General features: G+C 44.0%; 1 protein-coding gene across 3 annotated transcripts; it reads right to left on the bottom strand.

Annotated features, from left to right (window-relative positions):
- Nucleotides 1-287: 287 nt before the first annotated feature.
- LOC144946437 (uncharacterized) lies at nucleotides 288-14,141 on the bottom strand. Of its 3 annotated transcripts, XR_013639895.1 has the most exons (15): nucleotides 13,654-14,141; nucleotides 12,841-12,914; nucleotides 12,383-12,438; nucleotides 11,985-12,063; nucleotides 11,347-11,469; nucleotides 10,643-10,695; nucleotides 9,652-10,221; nucleotides 8,436-8,583; nucleotides 8,059-8,164; nucleotides 7,062-7,140; nucleotides 6,396-6,443; nucleotides 5,247-5,308; nucleotides 4,722-4,878; nucleotides 1,954-2,529; nucleotides 288-1,901 (listed from the first exon to the last, which is right to left on the bottom strand). XR_013639895.1 is itself a non-coding variant. In XM_078875308.1 (14 exons), the coding sequence occupies exons 1-14, from the start codon at nucleotides 13,698-13,700 to the stop codon at nucleotides 2,422-2,424; spliced, it is 1,710 nt and encodes a 569-aa protein (XP_078731434.1). In that variant the 5' UTR covers nucleotides 13,701-14,141; the 3' UTR covers nucleotides 288-2,421. The 3 variants fall into 3 exon arrangements, 2 of the variants coding, with proteins under 2 accessions (XP_078731434.1, XP_078731435.1); XM_078875308.1 differs by having other exon boundaries at nucleotides 288-2,529; XM_078875309.1 differs by lacking the exon at nucleotides 11,347-11,469 and having other exon boundaries at nucleotides 288-2,529; nucleotides 13,654-14,138.
- Between the last annotated feature and the right edge of the window lie 61 nt (nucleotides 14,142-14,202).

Genomic DNA, 14,202 nt, shown 5'->3' on the forward strand with positions numbered 1-14,202 from the left:
CTGCAGTGTAAAATGCTTTATCAAAAATGAATACATTTAACATTGTGGCAATAACGGTGTTTAAATAAGAGCAGTTGCAAGGGTCATGTGAAACCATTAAATGTACAAATAGAAAGCGTACTCTTATACGCGTGCAGTTATATGCATGTATTGGGAGCTTTAAAATAAATAATTAATGCATTTCATCCACCTCGATTGATTTGGTGCTTTTGTAATAACCCACACAGATGAGGCAGTTGATGGCAATAATTGGGGCTTATTCTGCTACTGCAAATGAGGGTTCGGGTGCTGCTGATGTTAGTATTGACAATGATGTAGGTTAACATGCAAAAAATAAGTTTTTGAAAGTAAAAAAAACTCAACAGTAAGCACTCATCCCCCATGTGACTCATCTCACTCACGTGACTCCCATCAAAGCCGCCACTTACGAGAAAAACAATAAAGACAAGTTACTGACTCCTCTCTCTACCAGTCTCCCTCATCCTGCCCGCATCTCCCTCGTCCTCCCCATGTCTCCCTCCCTCCCCATATCCCTCAACCTCCTTGTCTCCCTCCTCCTCGGTGTAGGATTCCCACCACCACCACCCATCTCAAAAGAATTCTCTCATCAAAACGCTATACCACGGAGCTCATGGCATTTCTGACCAACACCACCTGGCCAGTGAATTGAAACATGTACATCGGGCCCTCAGGATGAACGGATACTCTGAACGCACCATCCGCCAAGCTGTTTCTCCCACCATACAGAAACAGCCACTTGAAACTCCGATAAAAACTGTCACGTTACCATACATAGCAGGCGTGACCAAAAAGATCTCCAAAATTCTAAACAAACATAAGATCCAAGTCCGATTCAGTACAGTACATAAAATCCGTGATCTAATTCCATCTGTGAAGGATGTCATCCCTGACTTGCAATACCCTGGATTCTATAAACGGAGTTGCAGCTGTGGTGACTGTTACATTGGGGAAACGAAACGTCATGTCTCTGATCGTGTCCGCGAGCACAAGTCAGATTTGAAACACATCAAAATTGAGTCTTCCGCCGTTGCCGATCATTGCTACAACGCGGTGGGCTCTCATGAGATTGTTTTCTCCGAGACTAAGGTGCTCTGCAAACCCTCTGGCTACCATCAAAGGTTTGTACACAAAGCCATTCAGATATACAAACGGACATAATTTCAACCGTGATGATGGGTACAAACTTAGTAATCATTGGAAAGATGTTATCAACCATGCAAAAAAGATTTAATTACACATTTTTGGACCATCTTATCTGACAGGCACTATTTTACTTTACCGAGTGTTAACATCCCTAACGTTTAACAGTACTCTCTTCATTGTCAGCCAACACTGGTATAAACATGGACATTTTCGTTCCTTTTCTAATATGTACATCCACAGTGACTTGCGCACAAACACGTCATTGGCCATGACCACGAGTACCCCGTCCCTCTGTTAGCCCCCCCCCTCCCGATACGCTCCATTCATTGGCTACCACATTCTGATAAGCCCCCCCCCTCCCCCCTTAACTGGTACTTAAGAGCTTACACCTTGAATCCCTCCCTCACTGGATGCAGCAAATCTGGCTGTGACGGTTCCACCTGATGACGGAGACTTGTGTTGCCTCCGAAACGTCGTGATTTTTATTGTTTTATTTTTATTAATTTTAATTTCATTTTTTTACCTACGTGACTTTACCGAAAGAACTAAGAGTATGTATGCGTGTACTGTATGTGCGATTCTACTTGCGTGGAGCGGTAGCGTAGCGGTTAGTGCGCTTTGCTACAAACCCGGGTCCTGGGTTCGATTCCCGCTCACGGTCGACACCAGTGACAATTATCTGAACTGGTATTGGGCCTCACCTCGGTCAACTTGGCCTCAAATAAGTACAGTGAAACCTTGGAATGTGAGCATAATACGTTCCTGAAACGTGTTTGTAATCCAAAGCACTTGTATATCAGTTGTGATCACGTGACGCTCGGCAGACAGCGTCTGCACGTACTACTCATATTGCAAGACCTCGCTCGTTTATCAAATTAATATTTATTTTAAAAAATTGCTCGTCTTGCAAAACACCCGCAGACCAAGTTACTCGCAATCCAAGGTTTTACTGTACCTGGTACGGTGTGTAAACATCACCACTAGGGAGACGAAGGTAGCTGGGCATGGCGTTGGCCACCCACCCTCATGTGTCGTGGCGGCCTTCATAGGTGTTCGCTAACAGCACTTGCTCCAACTGTCCATTACGGCTATACGGGGGATCTTTGTCTTTGCGATGCTACTCCTGTTGCTGATGATGTTGCTCATGTTTTTCTTGAGGATATTGCTGTAGATGATGAAGTTTTACTTTTGCGATTGCCGATTTTTCCGAAACTGCTGATTCATCAGCAGGATTAGAGTGGAGGAGAAATGGGAAGCTCAGCGGGTGCTGAGTTTATCCTCCAGGCGAGCGTTCATGGAGGCGAGGTTTTGAGCCCCAGAGAGGACAAGGTGAGCGTCTACGATAAGAGACGAGAGGGAGCAAGGCTGTGGGGGGACACAGACACACGCATTATGATCACTCATAGACGTACACAATCACAGAAAAACACACACTGAAACACGCACAACGGCACAGAAACAGATAATCTCAGACAGATGGGATGAGGAGACAGAGACAGACACTTCGACATATACAGAAAAACAATCAAAGATATACACACGTGTGTGTACTGTGTGCATTCGAGTATCTAGTGCGGTCTGTAAACGTTACGGAGAATTGGTGATTAACTTGGACTCTTAATCATGAACATGGATCACCAATGATCAGTGTAGATAGCAATATTGAACATTAATTATTAGTTGTTTATTTTAACTCTTAAGAATTAATATCTGTAGTTAACGATTTGGGAGACAAAGGTGGCTGGGAAAGGTGCTGGCCAGCCCCCTCAATGTCCCGTGACAGCCTTCATAGGTGCTTGCTAACAGCACTTGCTCCTACAGTCTGTTAATGATATATGGTGGGATCTTTGTCCATAACAGGTTTTTTTGGGTTAGATTGCATACATATATAAATGTGTCGTGAAACCTACCACCGCCCGACACAGCCAATTAGTAATGTTTGTCACAAACAGAATATGCGTGCATGTGTCTGTCTATGTATCTCCGTGTCTGTGTTTTGTCACTCAAATTTCACACTTAACTTCTAATTTAGAAATATTTGTAAGAACGTAATAAACCAGGCTATGCGTTAACTGTGTGTTAACCGACTCTGTTGCATTGCATTTCCAAATTTTACTAAGTTTGTTTTCTCAAACTTCCTATTTCTCTTTCAAATTTGCCAGGCTTGTTTGTCTACAGGTTCATGCTGCGGGGTGGATTTCCACACAACTCTCTCATTGACATGCTAATTTCTCTACCCCCCCCTCTCTATTTAAGGCCTCGACACAGAGGCGTTGTGTCTCTGTGTGTCTATGTGTGTGTCTCTGTGTTCTCTCTATCTGCTTGTGTGTCTGTCTATGTGTCTGTGTTTTGTCTCTCAAATTTAGCAATCTTTGGAAGAACGTAATCAACCAGGTAGGGTGTTGACTGTTGTTAGCCGACTCTGTGTTATATTGCATTATATTTCTAAGTTTATTAGGTTTGTTTTCTCATTCATTCTTACCTGGTGACGATTGCTTGTGTTGCAATTGAAACGTCGTATTCTATTATTTCATTTTCTTTCAACGTGACTTTACCAAAATAACTGATTGGGTTCAGGTGAGGACATCGTCCTGCTCTATTTAAGACAGGAAGCAGGTGGATTGCTTCACTATTCTGGCAAATCGGCCGATTATGCTGGATGCAATTACCAGCGAAACGTCGTACTAAAATTGTAAATGTTGTGGATTTACTCTCCAACACACCGGTCGGCTGAAGTAGTAACTATTTGGCGTTTTGTTTACGTGACAAATCCCTTACTAATTAATTGGCTGTGTCGGGTGGTGGAGGGTTACGACACATTTATACTTACGCGATCTAACCCAAAAACCTTAATTATGAATGTTATTTTATTAGTTTACATTTGACGGAGGGGAAAAACAAATCGCGCGTTTTCGTCCGGGGACTTAGTGTGTTGTATCTGTGTACTTTGTTGAAACGTAAACTCAATAGTGTCAGTTAAAAGCAGACAGGCAGACAAAAAATTAGGTTTATAGGTAAGATATTGGTCGTGAAAGCCTACGTCTTAAACTTGGATCGTTGTGAACCACACTATAAACTCAAGAAGCGGAAGTTGATTACCGACCATGGCCAACATCTGTACCTGCCATGGGCTCTCCGGTTTTAAATGAGTATTGTACAATGTCACACATCCGACTCATTGGAGACTAAGGTATAGGTAGACGTGAGCATCTATAGAAAATGACAGTTACACCATCATGGACAAATACAGTGGATTGCGAGTAACTTGGTCTGCAAGTGTTTTGCAAGACGAGCAAATTTTTTAAATAAATATTAATTTCATAAACGAGCGAGGGTCTTGCAATACGAGTAGTACGTGTATACGCTTTGTCTGCCGAGCGTCACGTGATCACAACTGATATACGAGTGCTTTGGATTACAAACACGTTTCCGGAACGAATTATGCTCGCAATCCAAGGTTTTACTGTACCGCACTGGGTGTGGGCGGCAAATTGGTCAGGGTGGATACGCGATGGTCCTCTATGCAACATAGTGTATCTTATTTGATCTCGACTCACCAGTTCCTCCTCTTCCTCCTCCTCTTCCCCGTGCCTTCTCTGTCCCCGTGTCTCTTTCTCCGTTTTGTAAAAGTTGGAAAGAGACTCTAAAGTTGTGGCGGCGTCAGCCAGGGCCAGGTCGCGTATCTCCCCCAACTCCAAAGCCTCCTGCCGGAGCCTACACAGCATCACCATTAGCAATGCCATTCTCATCAACGGCATTATCAATAACATCAACAACATTTTAGTAAGCAGCAACATTATAAGCAGTAGCATCAGCATCAGCTTTTATTATGTTTTATTTTTATTATTTTATTACTTCCCTTCTACGTGACTTTACCGAAAGAACCAAGAAGAAGCATCAGCTTCATCACCAGTAAGAGCAATAGCAGCATTCACAAGATAAGATAAAGTACACCAATACCAGCAGCAACGTCATCATCATAATTCTAAAAACTCAGCATCTTAATTATTACGATTGGTGATAGGGTTCTTAAAACCAATGACGATGATGCTGCTGCTGACGATACGTTAGCCGATTCCCACCTCTCTTTCTCCATCCTCATAGCGAGTCTCTTCTTGCGAATTCTCACCAAATCCAACTCAACCTGAGATACAAAGAAGCCACATTCGTCACCAGGACATCAAAAGTTATTCACTACCTATCATCATTAATAGTTAACTACTGATAATTAGTATCAATTTTCATAATTAATATTCAATATTGCTATCTATACTAATCATTGGTGATCCATGTTCACGGTTAAGAGTAAAAGTTAATCACCAACTCTCCGTATTAAGCCTTAAGAATAATCACTCAATGTCACACCTGTCAACCCCGTATCATTATCTATATTATTACAGACCAATTCAGACCTTATTGGTCACCTCGTGCCCTTATAAATCTTAACGTTCATCCTACAAAGTCCCATCACAAGGGAGAAACACAAACAAAGAGACATTTTTTTTTGCTCGTAATGAAACGGCTGTACACCATATGGACCTGAAAACTAAAATTCCCTGTACAAGAATACGGGTAAACCGCATGGGTCGACAGGTATGCAATGTTAAACATCAATATAAATTAACATATTATCTCTAAAGGAAAATCTTAATAATTGGATCGTGAGATGGTGGGGCACCATAATGAGGCTTTTAATCAGCAGTGGATTGACCATGGCCGATGGTAACGAATTGACATTATGGCAAGTCCTCAATGGTGCGTTCACACGACGCGTTTTTTCAATATCGCGGTTCCTCCATCACGGGAACACCATTCGCACAATACGGAATGTGCATCGTAATAACGAGGAAGGCACACCGTTATAACGCGGGACGCATGCTGTTATACGATGGGATGCGCGGTTATAACGAGGAATGTGCACAGTGATAACGCGGGACACGCGTCGTCACGAGGAACGCGTGCCGTTATAATGCGGGATGCGTGCTGTTATAACGTACGTGCAGCCGAGCAGTATGATAGTCAGTGGAATGATACAGTAACACAGCGGTGTACCACCCTCAGTTATTCGTCCTGCCATCTGTCTGTGCGTATATCGTATCCCGCCAAACTTTATCATTGCGTTATTTATGGGGAAATGGTTTTCGCTTAACACGGCACTTTTCAGGAACACGTCCATCGCACTGAACGAGGACTTTCTGTACTCGTTAATTTCTATACCCGTCACTTCTCACCCTGCGTAACTTGGAATTCAGATTCTTCCATTCTTGACGTTTAAGAGCCTGCGACACAGAACACAAGCGCAGTGAATTCACCCAAAGCACGTAAAAAGCATCAACAAATAATGCGTGACAAAATCGAACAATGAATCAATGCATCGACAAAATAATCTATAAAAACTCAACAATAATCAATGAACTAAACGATTTTTATTTTGCCAGGTAGGGCTCACCGAGCTTTATAGCTCTTTTTCAGAAGCGACCTGGCCACAAATGAAGCGGCTTGCCACGTGGAAATTTATAGCAAACTCTACACACGTTTCTAAATGGAAGGAACAATCGCAGGACCCGGAGAAAAATCCACGCGACCATGCGAAGAGAGACATGCAAACTCCAAATATACAAGCATCGGGTTGGGATCGAACAGATGACTTCCTGTATACCAGGCAAGAGAGTTAATTATTTGCAGCTCAGCCAAATAGATTCACAGTTATGGCCGTAATTCTTACAAAAACTTCCAATGCCAAAATTATATCCTTATGAATGATTAACAGCGATTTATATAAAGTATTAATAATCCGTGGTTCAAATGTATTAATAATAGTCTCGCCATTCATAAGGATTGTTAATGATATTGATTTTTAACGATTATTCTAGAAAGTTAAAGATAAATCATCTCACCAAGTTATCAAATTCCACCTGCAAGTTCTTATGAAGCTCTTGAAGGAAAGTAACGCACACTTGAGATGTCACCTCCTCCCTAGAGACACACGCAGAAATATACAATCATCCCCCGAATAGCGTTAACAGACTGTTGGGGCAAGTGCTTTTCGTGAGCACTTATGGAGGACGGCACGGTACACGCAGCACCACACCCCAGCAGCCATCGTCTCCCCAGTGGCGATGTTTACACACCGTGCCAGGTACTCATTTGAGGCTGAGTCGACCTGGGAGAGGCCCAGGACTAGTTCAAATTGTCGTCACTGCTGTTGGTGGCCGTGAGAGGGTATCAAACTCATGTTGCCGGGTTTGTAGGGAGCGCACTAACCGTTGCACCACTGCTCCCCATTAAATATATACAAAAACACAGCCATATATACCACCATATCTGTGCGTGCGCATCTCTTTGTGTGTTTGTCTCTTTAGTGTCACTAACATGTAGGTCTCGATTGACGCTGTATATGTAGAGTAGTGTGGAGCAGTGGTGGTTAGCGTGCTGTGCTTCAAACCCGGCAACCAGAGTTAGATTCCCGTGCACAGCCCACGCCAGTGATGATTATAATTATCTGAACTGGTCCAAGGCTACCCCTAGGTCTACTCGGCCTCAAATTAGTACCTGGTGCGATGTGACAAAGGCGGTCGAGCGTGGTGCTGGTCACCCACACCCTGGTTTTCATACATGCCTAATAGCACTTGCCTCAAGTCTGTGAAGGCTGTTCAGGGGATGGTGTTCGTATGTGTGAGTATCTCATTGATGTGTAGGACTTCGTGATGCTTTATATGTAGGTGTATGCTTGTGTGTGCCATGCTGGCCTTAATAGGTGCTCGCAAACAGCACCTGCCCCAAATGTCTATTGAAGGCCATACTGGAGATCTTTGTCTATGTTTGTCTGTATAGAGGAGTGTTTATGTGATGGGTCTCTGTGTGAGTTTGGGTCTCTATGGAAGTCTCACTGACATGTAGGACTCAAGGACGTTGTGTATGTAGGTGAGGATGACATCAAGCGCGGTGAGTTGGCGAACTCCTCTCTTTCGTTCTCCTACACACACTCGCACAGTGCGCACTAAACACATAGATGCACATTAATATACACACACACACTCAACAACAACAGCAGCCATTCGCCATTAAGTGGTGATGGTGCCACCACGGCACTTGTGCCAGGCGCACTCTCCGAGGCTCGCTGGAAGGTCACGGGTCAGACCCAGGTTACACGAGTTGACAGGTGCACTATCTACTGTGCCAACTTTGTGTTTTAGCCACCCGGCGCTCCGCTTATTGTTGCGAGCAAAACACTCGCTCACACATTCACACTCGCCATCACTTGCACTCACGTTTGATCATCGAAGCTCTCCCTGCACTGCCGGGGTGGTCCCTGGTTCTCCGTGGGCGCAGTTTCTCCAAAGTGTTGGGCTGTTGTGGCTGCAGCTGCTGCACCGCAAAAGAGCGTCGTGCCGGGCCGCTGTGCAGGGACTGGGTGCTCTGTTAAGAGATTTGGAGAGTTTTCAACTCGGTGCATCGTATCACCGTAAAAGGCCAAATACCCGCTCTAAAGGGACTATTTATCGGCCTATCTGTCAGCAGTGGCATGAGAAAGCAATTTGAAGACTGGACCTTTACCCTTCATCCACCACATATCAATTCTCCAACCAACCTTTATCCACCACATACCAATATTGATGTGTGACCTGTAACATATGGAGCAGAAGGACAATGAAAAAGAAAGCAAGTGTGAAAGTTTGAACGGTCCAAATTGTTACTGCCAAAAAAGTTCCCAGCAAATTTTATTTCCATCCATCCGTGTTACCATGGTGTTAATGTGTGCTGGAATTGCAAGACAAGAGGTCGCCTGTTCGATCTTCTGGCAGGCTTAGAGCTCATCGGATTCCTCCAGTATAAATATTCTGATTCTGAAAACAATGACACGTGGCGCCATTGGGAAGGGGGAAAACATGACGTGCGACATCATTGCCTTGGCTGTAGCGGCTTATTAGATTGCCGTTTATATTTAAGTCGACACGTTTTGGGCAACCCTTTGTTCAATTTAGCAGGATCATCTTTACGAGAGTTATGATGCCTCCCCATGTTAGTCAGACAGAGTTAATGCACAAATGCTATCAACCTTAAGTTTGGAAGCGTGAATGATGTATAACCTAACAAAGTGAGGTGAGAGCGAGTTTGAACATTTTAGCATTTACAACAAAAAAAACTAAATCGGTTTTGTTGAATCGAGAATTTGAGAATGTTGACAATTTATGTAAATAAGATGCAATATTATTACACTCGGGGTAATATAACGAGATTGACATTACAAATGAGACAATATAAACGAGACAAGACAGCGTATGTTGAACTTCTTTCTCACCGTAGCCAACCGTGTTAGTCGGAGGTGTGGGAATACAAACGGAATGGGAAAAAAAGTGACTGGATAAAAATGAAAGGATATTTTAGGCAGAAACAAACGAGATGGGACAGAAAAAACGAGACTGTCAATATGACAGACACGATGAATGAGACAGCCAGCAATAGACGTATAATTTCTCGTCTCACCGATTTGTGTCCGAAGTTGGTAGGTGTCTGCGAGGTTAGTCCACGTATTTGTGAAACTCGTTTTTCCAAAATGTTCCCAATGGAATTATCAACTTCGCTGTCTTCTTCGTCTTCCTGTTCTACTTCCTCTTCCAAGATTCTGGCTTTTTTCGAAGAATGTCCATGTGGTATCAAAGTTCCAACACCTTCCATTCCTCCCGCCTCCTCCTCCTCCTGAATCTCAGATTCCCGAGAAAGTTCCTGATCTGGGCTTTCAAGGTCCGGCGGGCTTTCAAGGTCTGGCAGGTTTTCCTGCGCATTTTCAAGGTCACCTTCATCACTGTCACGATCACTTTCACCAACAACTTCATCATTATCCGGAGGAGTTGGCTGTACAGTTTTTGACTCTGAACCTCGGCTCTCTGAAGGATTTTCCTCCATAGCTTCACCATCTTGATTTGTGGTTCCAACGGGGCTGTTTTCAGAATTATTTAGGTTTGGACTTTCTAATTCTGCGGTTGGTACTTTCCGAGCACTTCTAGTGGTAGCATCATCTTCTGGAAGAATTTGTGGGGTTCTCTTCAATGATATCTGTTGAAAGAACAGAGGAATTCAATTATCAAGATTGCAATCCCTATTTTCCAGATCTTCCATGGACTGGCTCCTGCCTATGCTTGTCCCCTGATCTTACTTTACTCCACCTCCATGCACTCCCCTACCTTCCCCCTCTCACCTCACTACACACCTCTCCACGTGCTCTCTGGCCTCACCCTCAACACGAACTCCCAGTGACACACAGAAACAACCAGAACCAAGGCTCAAAGTCAGGATCTCAGTATCTCCAACAAAGTCATTATGAAACCGACAATGATTATGAACCCCCAGAGATAGAGACACGCATGATTCGAATTCAGGATCTCAGCAGTGCCAGCCGTTAAAAACCTCTTAAATAGAGAAACAGACACCCAGACCCAGGGCTCGAACTCAGGTTTCACAATGTTGTTGATCTAACCTTGGATTCTGGATGACTTGTGTTAGTCTTTGACTTTGCAGAGCTGGAGATTTCTAAGATCACAGAACATACGTTACAAACATCATTATCTCCATCAAGCAGTGGATAGATGGTGGTAATAAAAGCAAGGAAAGATGCATATGGATAGAAATACACCAAAATAGAAAGAGGAACACATGGATATATAGATAAAATGTATGAATGTACAGGCGACCCCCACACCTACAATCGAATTGGTTCCTGGACAACATTCGCAATTGGACCAGTCGTAAGTCCAACCCTTATTACCCATAGGTGAAATGTTATACATTGGGGTTCCGTTCCTGGAAACCCATTTACATACTATAAAAATACCAAAATTTACCGCAAAAATAAATGAAAATAACCCTTAACACACATTCATTGTAACTTAACAAACATATTTTTAAGTAAAAACACATATTAAAATCTTTAAATACTTTTCTAAATGTACATCACATTTCCTCTTTTCTGACATAGCGAGTAGATTTTTTTTTTCAAAATTTGAAGAAAATTCCCTAAAAAAGTGAAGAGCGTTGCGCAAGAGATGCGTTAGCGCTAGGGCAATCGACTCGGCATTGGGGGTCATAGATACGAGTTTTAGTCGCTGTGGGGGTTTTAGTTACTATAAAAAAGGTCGTAAAACCGGGGGGTTGCAAGTCGAGCCTTCGTAAAACAGGGGTTACCTGTATGGAGAACTTCTTTCAAACTGTGTGTAGCCAATCGTTCTAATCGGACGTACGGGAATAGTCTTCCCCGACCAGGAATCGAACTCGGGTCGTGGCGGTCAGAGTGCTGAATCATAAGTACTAGACCATTAGAGAAGGCAAAGATATGCAGGTTAAATGTATGTATGTAGCACGTCTTTTGCACCAGGCTAATGGTATATCACTACATCCTATGCTCTTTCAAGATTGAGCCACATAGAGATGATTAAATGTCGAGTGAGTTCACAAACATCCACACATACAACAAAGATCTCCGCCCACACCACATAACCTCAACAAACTATAGGACCAAGTACTGTTCACGAGTAGCACCTATGAAGGTCGGCAAGGTACACGAGGGGGTGGGTGCCCAGCACTACGCCCTGTGTCTTATTCACGGCGATTTTTACACAACGCACCAGGTGCTCATTTGAGGCTGAGTTGATCTAGGAGAGGCCCAGGATCGATTCAGATAATCTTCACTGGCGTTGGCCGTGAGTGGGAATCGAACTTCGGTCGCTGGGTTCGTAGTGCAACATGTTAGCCGCTACCCCACTGCACCTTATCCACACATGCACACACATACTTGGACGTACTGCATAGCTAAACTAATTTACCTTCTTCTTCAGAGTAGTCCTGTATGCTGGGCAGCATCAAAGCCATCGAGCCATTCTCATCGTTGGTGGACACAAATAGCTGGGGGCATGGAGAAGAAGAGACCCATAGACTCACGTAGACACTCAAGAGACCCACAGACTTACAGACACCCAAAGTGAAACAGAGACTCATAAGTCTTCCATAAATACCCACTCACCCAAAGTCCCATATGCAAGTACTGTATGCGAGTTTCTGTGCAAGTCTGTGGGTATCTATGCAAGTCAATGGATAATCATGTCTGCTAGTCAGACATATAGAACCACGGCTTAAACAGCTTCTCAGTGTATCTGACATGGCCATTATGAATCAGAAATTGTTATTATGAATTTAAGATGGATGACCATTATAAACCTCTTACCTGCTTCTCCAAATGAGCACTTTGTCTTGTCGAAGACTTTTCCACAGCATCAGTGTCTGTAACGTCAACAGTTACATAGAGACCCATAGACTCACATACAGGCCAGGTTTGGTACCAGCGTTAATAGATGCTCGCTAACATTATACCAGTGTTTGAGCTACACGAGGGCTCTTGGCCTTCCTACATGTCTGTGGGGGGGGGGGGGGGTAATGTAGTGGTTATTGCACTATGAACCCAGCGACCCAAGTTTGATCATGGCTAATATCAGTGGAGTATCCAGGGCTGTGTGTAAACATCGCCACTGGGGAGCCAAAGGTTGTCAGGCATGGTTCTTGCCACAACACTCCCCCGTGTGCCGGTCTTAATAGGTTCCCCCTAACAGCACTTGCCCAAACAGTCTGTCCAGGCTATATGGGGGATCTTTGTCTACAGTATGTGTGTATATGTGTATCTCTGACCTGGAGGTTCCTCCTCCACCTGTAGTTGTTCTTGCACAGCAAAATGAAACTTTCGTTGTGTGGGCTCTCTCGTGCTGTTCACACAACACGCACACACACAGAGTTGTAAAGTTGATTTTTGTTCAACCAGGTGAGAACTCAAGAGAACAGGGCGGTCTCATTTGTAAGGGTGAGCTGGGTCACCAACATGCCAAGAGCAATGACGTAATAAACGAAGTAATGTACAACAATTCTATAAGCTGAATCTATGCATGTATGTTGAACTTCTTTCGCACCGTGCGAGAAAATATATACAGTATATAGTGCATGCCTGTCAAGCCCTTATCAGTGCCTTACTTATTCTTGGTTCTTTCGGTAAAGTCACGTAGAAGGGAAATAATAAATACGATAGCAGCACCGACGAGGAAGCAGCCTAAGCCTTGGATCAGAGTTTCGTATTCATTAAACCAGGTTTTAATTCCCCGAAATCGGGTTTAAATGTATTAAAGAAAAAACCCGATGCCTGCCGCTGGAAAAATCGGGTTTTTTCCACCCATGTGACCAGGGCACCCCGGGCTTTTCACATCGTGATCTAGGCCGGCGTAACTTAAAGGATGCTTGTAGGTAGGGCAGGCAAAACCTTTACACGGCTCGGGGTTAGCCGGGCGTGGAGGAAGCGAGGCGGAGTGGAGCCCAGGTGCTTCGTGTTGGGAGCGATAGGCCAGAGACGGCGGCTTCCATAACAGCGTTAACACGATGGCTCACGACTACCACCGTCACCGTCACCCAGAAGTTAATTCGCCGCGGACGGCCCGGCCTGGCTTGGCAACTCACCTCAGAGGGCGCGTTGTGGGCCGCCTCAGCGGCTGCAGAGGCTCCATTGCGAGGGGAGAAGGCGGCGTTGGGAGCCTCCTCCACTTCACTTTTCGCTTCTCCCGCCAAAAATGAAGCTCCCCCACCACGTGACGGCACCAGAATCGATTCCTAGGAAATCGTGATGGTTTTATAGGAGGAATGGATCGATTCGTAAATAAAAATTGTTACCTCGATTAGTTTCGATTTTTCCGTTGCAGTACTGTACTTCGAATGGCGTTGGATTTATTAAATTGCTTTAAACGTCAAGAATCAGAATCTCTATTTATCCGGGAGAAATCCGGGAGAAATCCGTGGCGTCCGAGCAAACATTAATGGCAGAATCCGTTATTAACGGACCGGGTTTCGATTTATTAACATGTTCATTTTTGTTCACGAAGAGATAAAATAGATTCATTAAGTTCGGAATTGTATTGACAAGCTTTTGATTTAACGTTGCCGTATCAAGGAATGTAAAAATCTATTCAACGGAGATTTATTGTTAAAACGGACGCAGATTTTACCAGCAAC

This window comes from Lampetra fluviatilis, chromosome 41 (assembly GCF_964198595.1).
Source record: "Lampetra fluviatilis chromosome 41, kcLamFluv1.1, whole genome shotgun sequence".
NCBI classification, from domain to species: Eukaryota; Metazoa; Chordata; class Hyperoartia; order Petromyzontiformes; family Petromyzontidae; genus Lampetra; species Lampetra fluviatilis.

Bases quoted from the DNA above. Each gene is read 5' to 3' on its own strand.
- LOC144946437 (XM_078875308.1), bottom strand. From the start codon at position 13,700: ATGGAGCCTCTGCAGCCGCTGAGGCGGCCCACAACGCGCCCTCTGAG. The intron at 8,584-9,651 runs GTGAGACGAGAA...ATCTCTTAACAG, and splicing joins CCAACTTCGGACACAAATCG to AGCACCCAGTCCCTGCACAG. The intron at 2,530-4,721 runs GTGAGTCGAGAT...GTCCCCCCACAG, and splicing joins AGGAGGAAGAGGAGGAACTG to CCTTGCTCCCTCTCGTCTCT.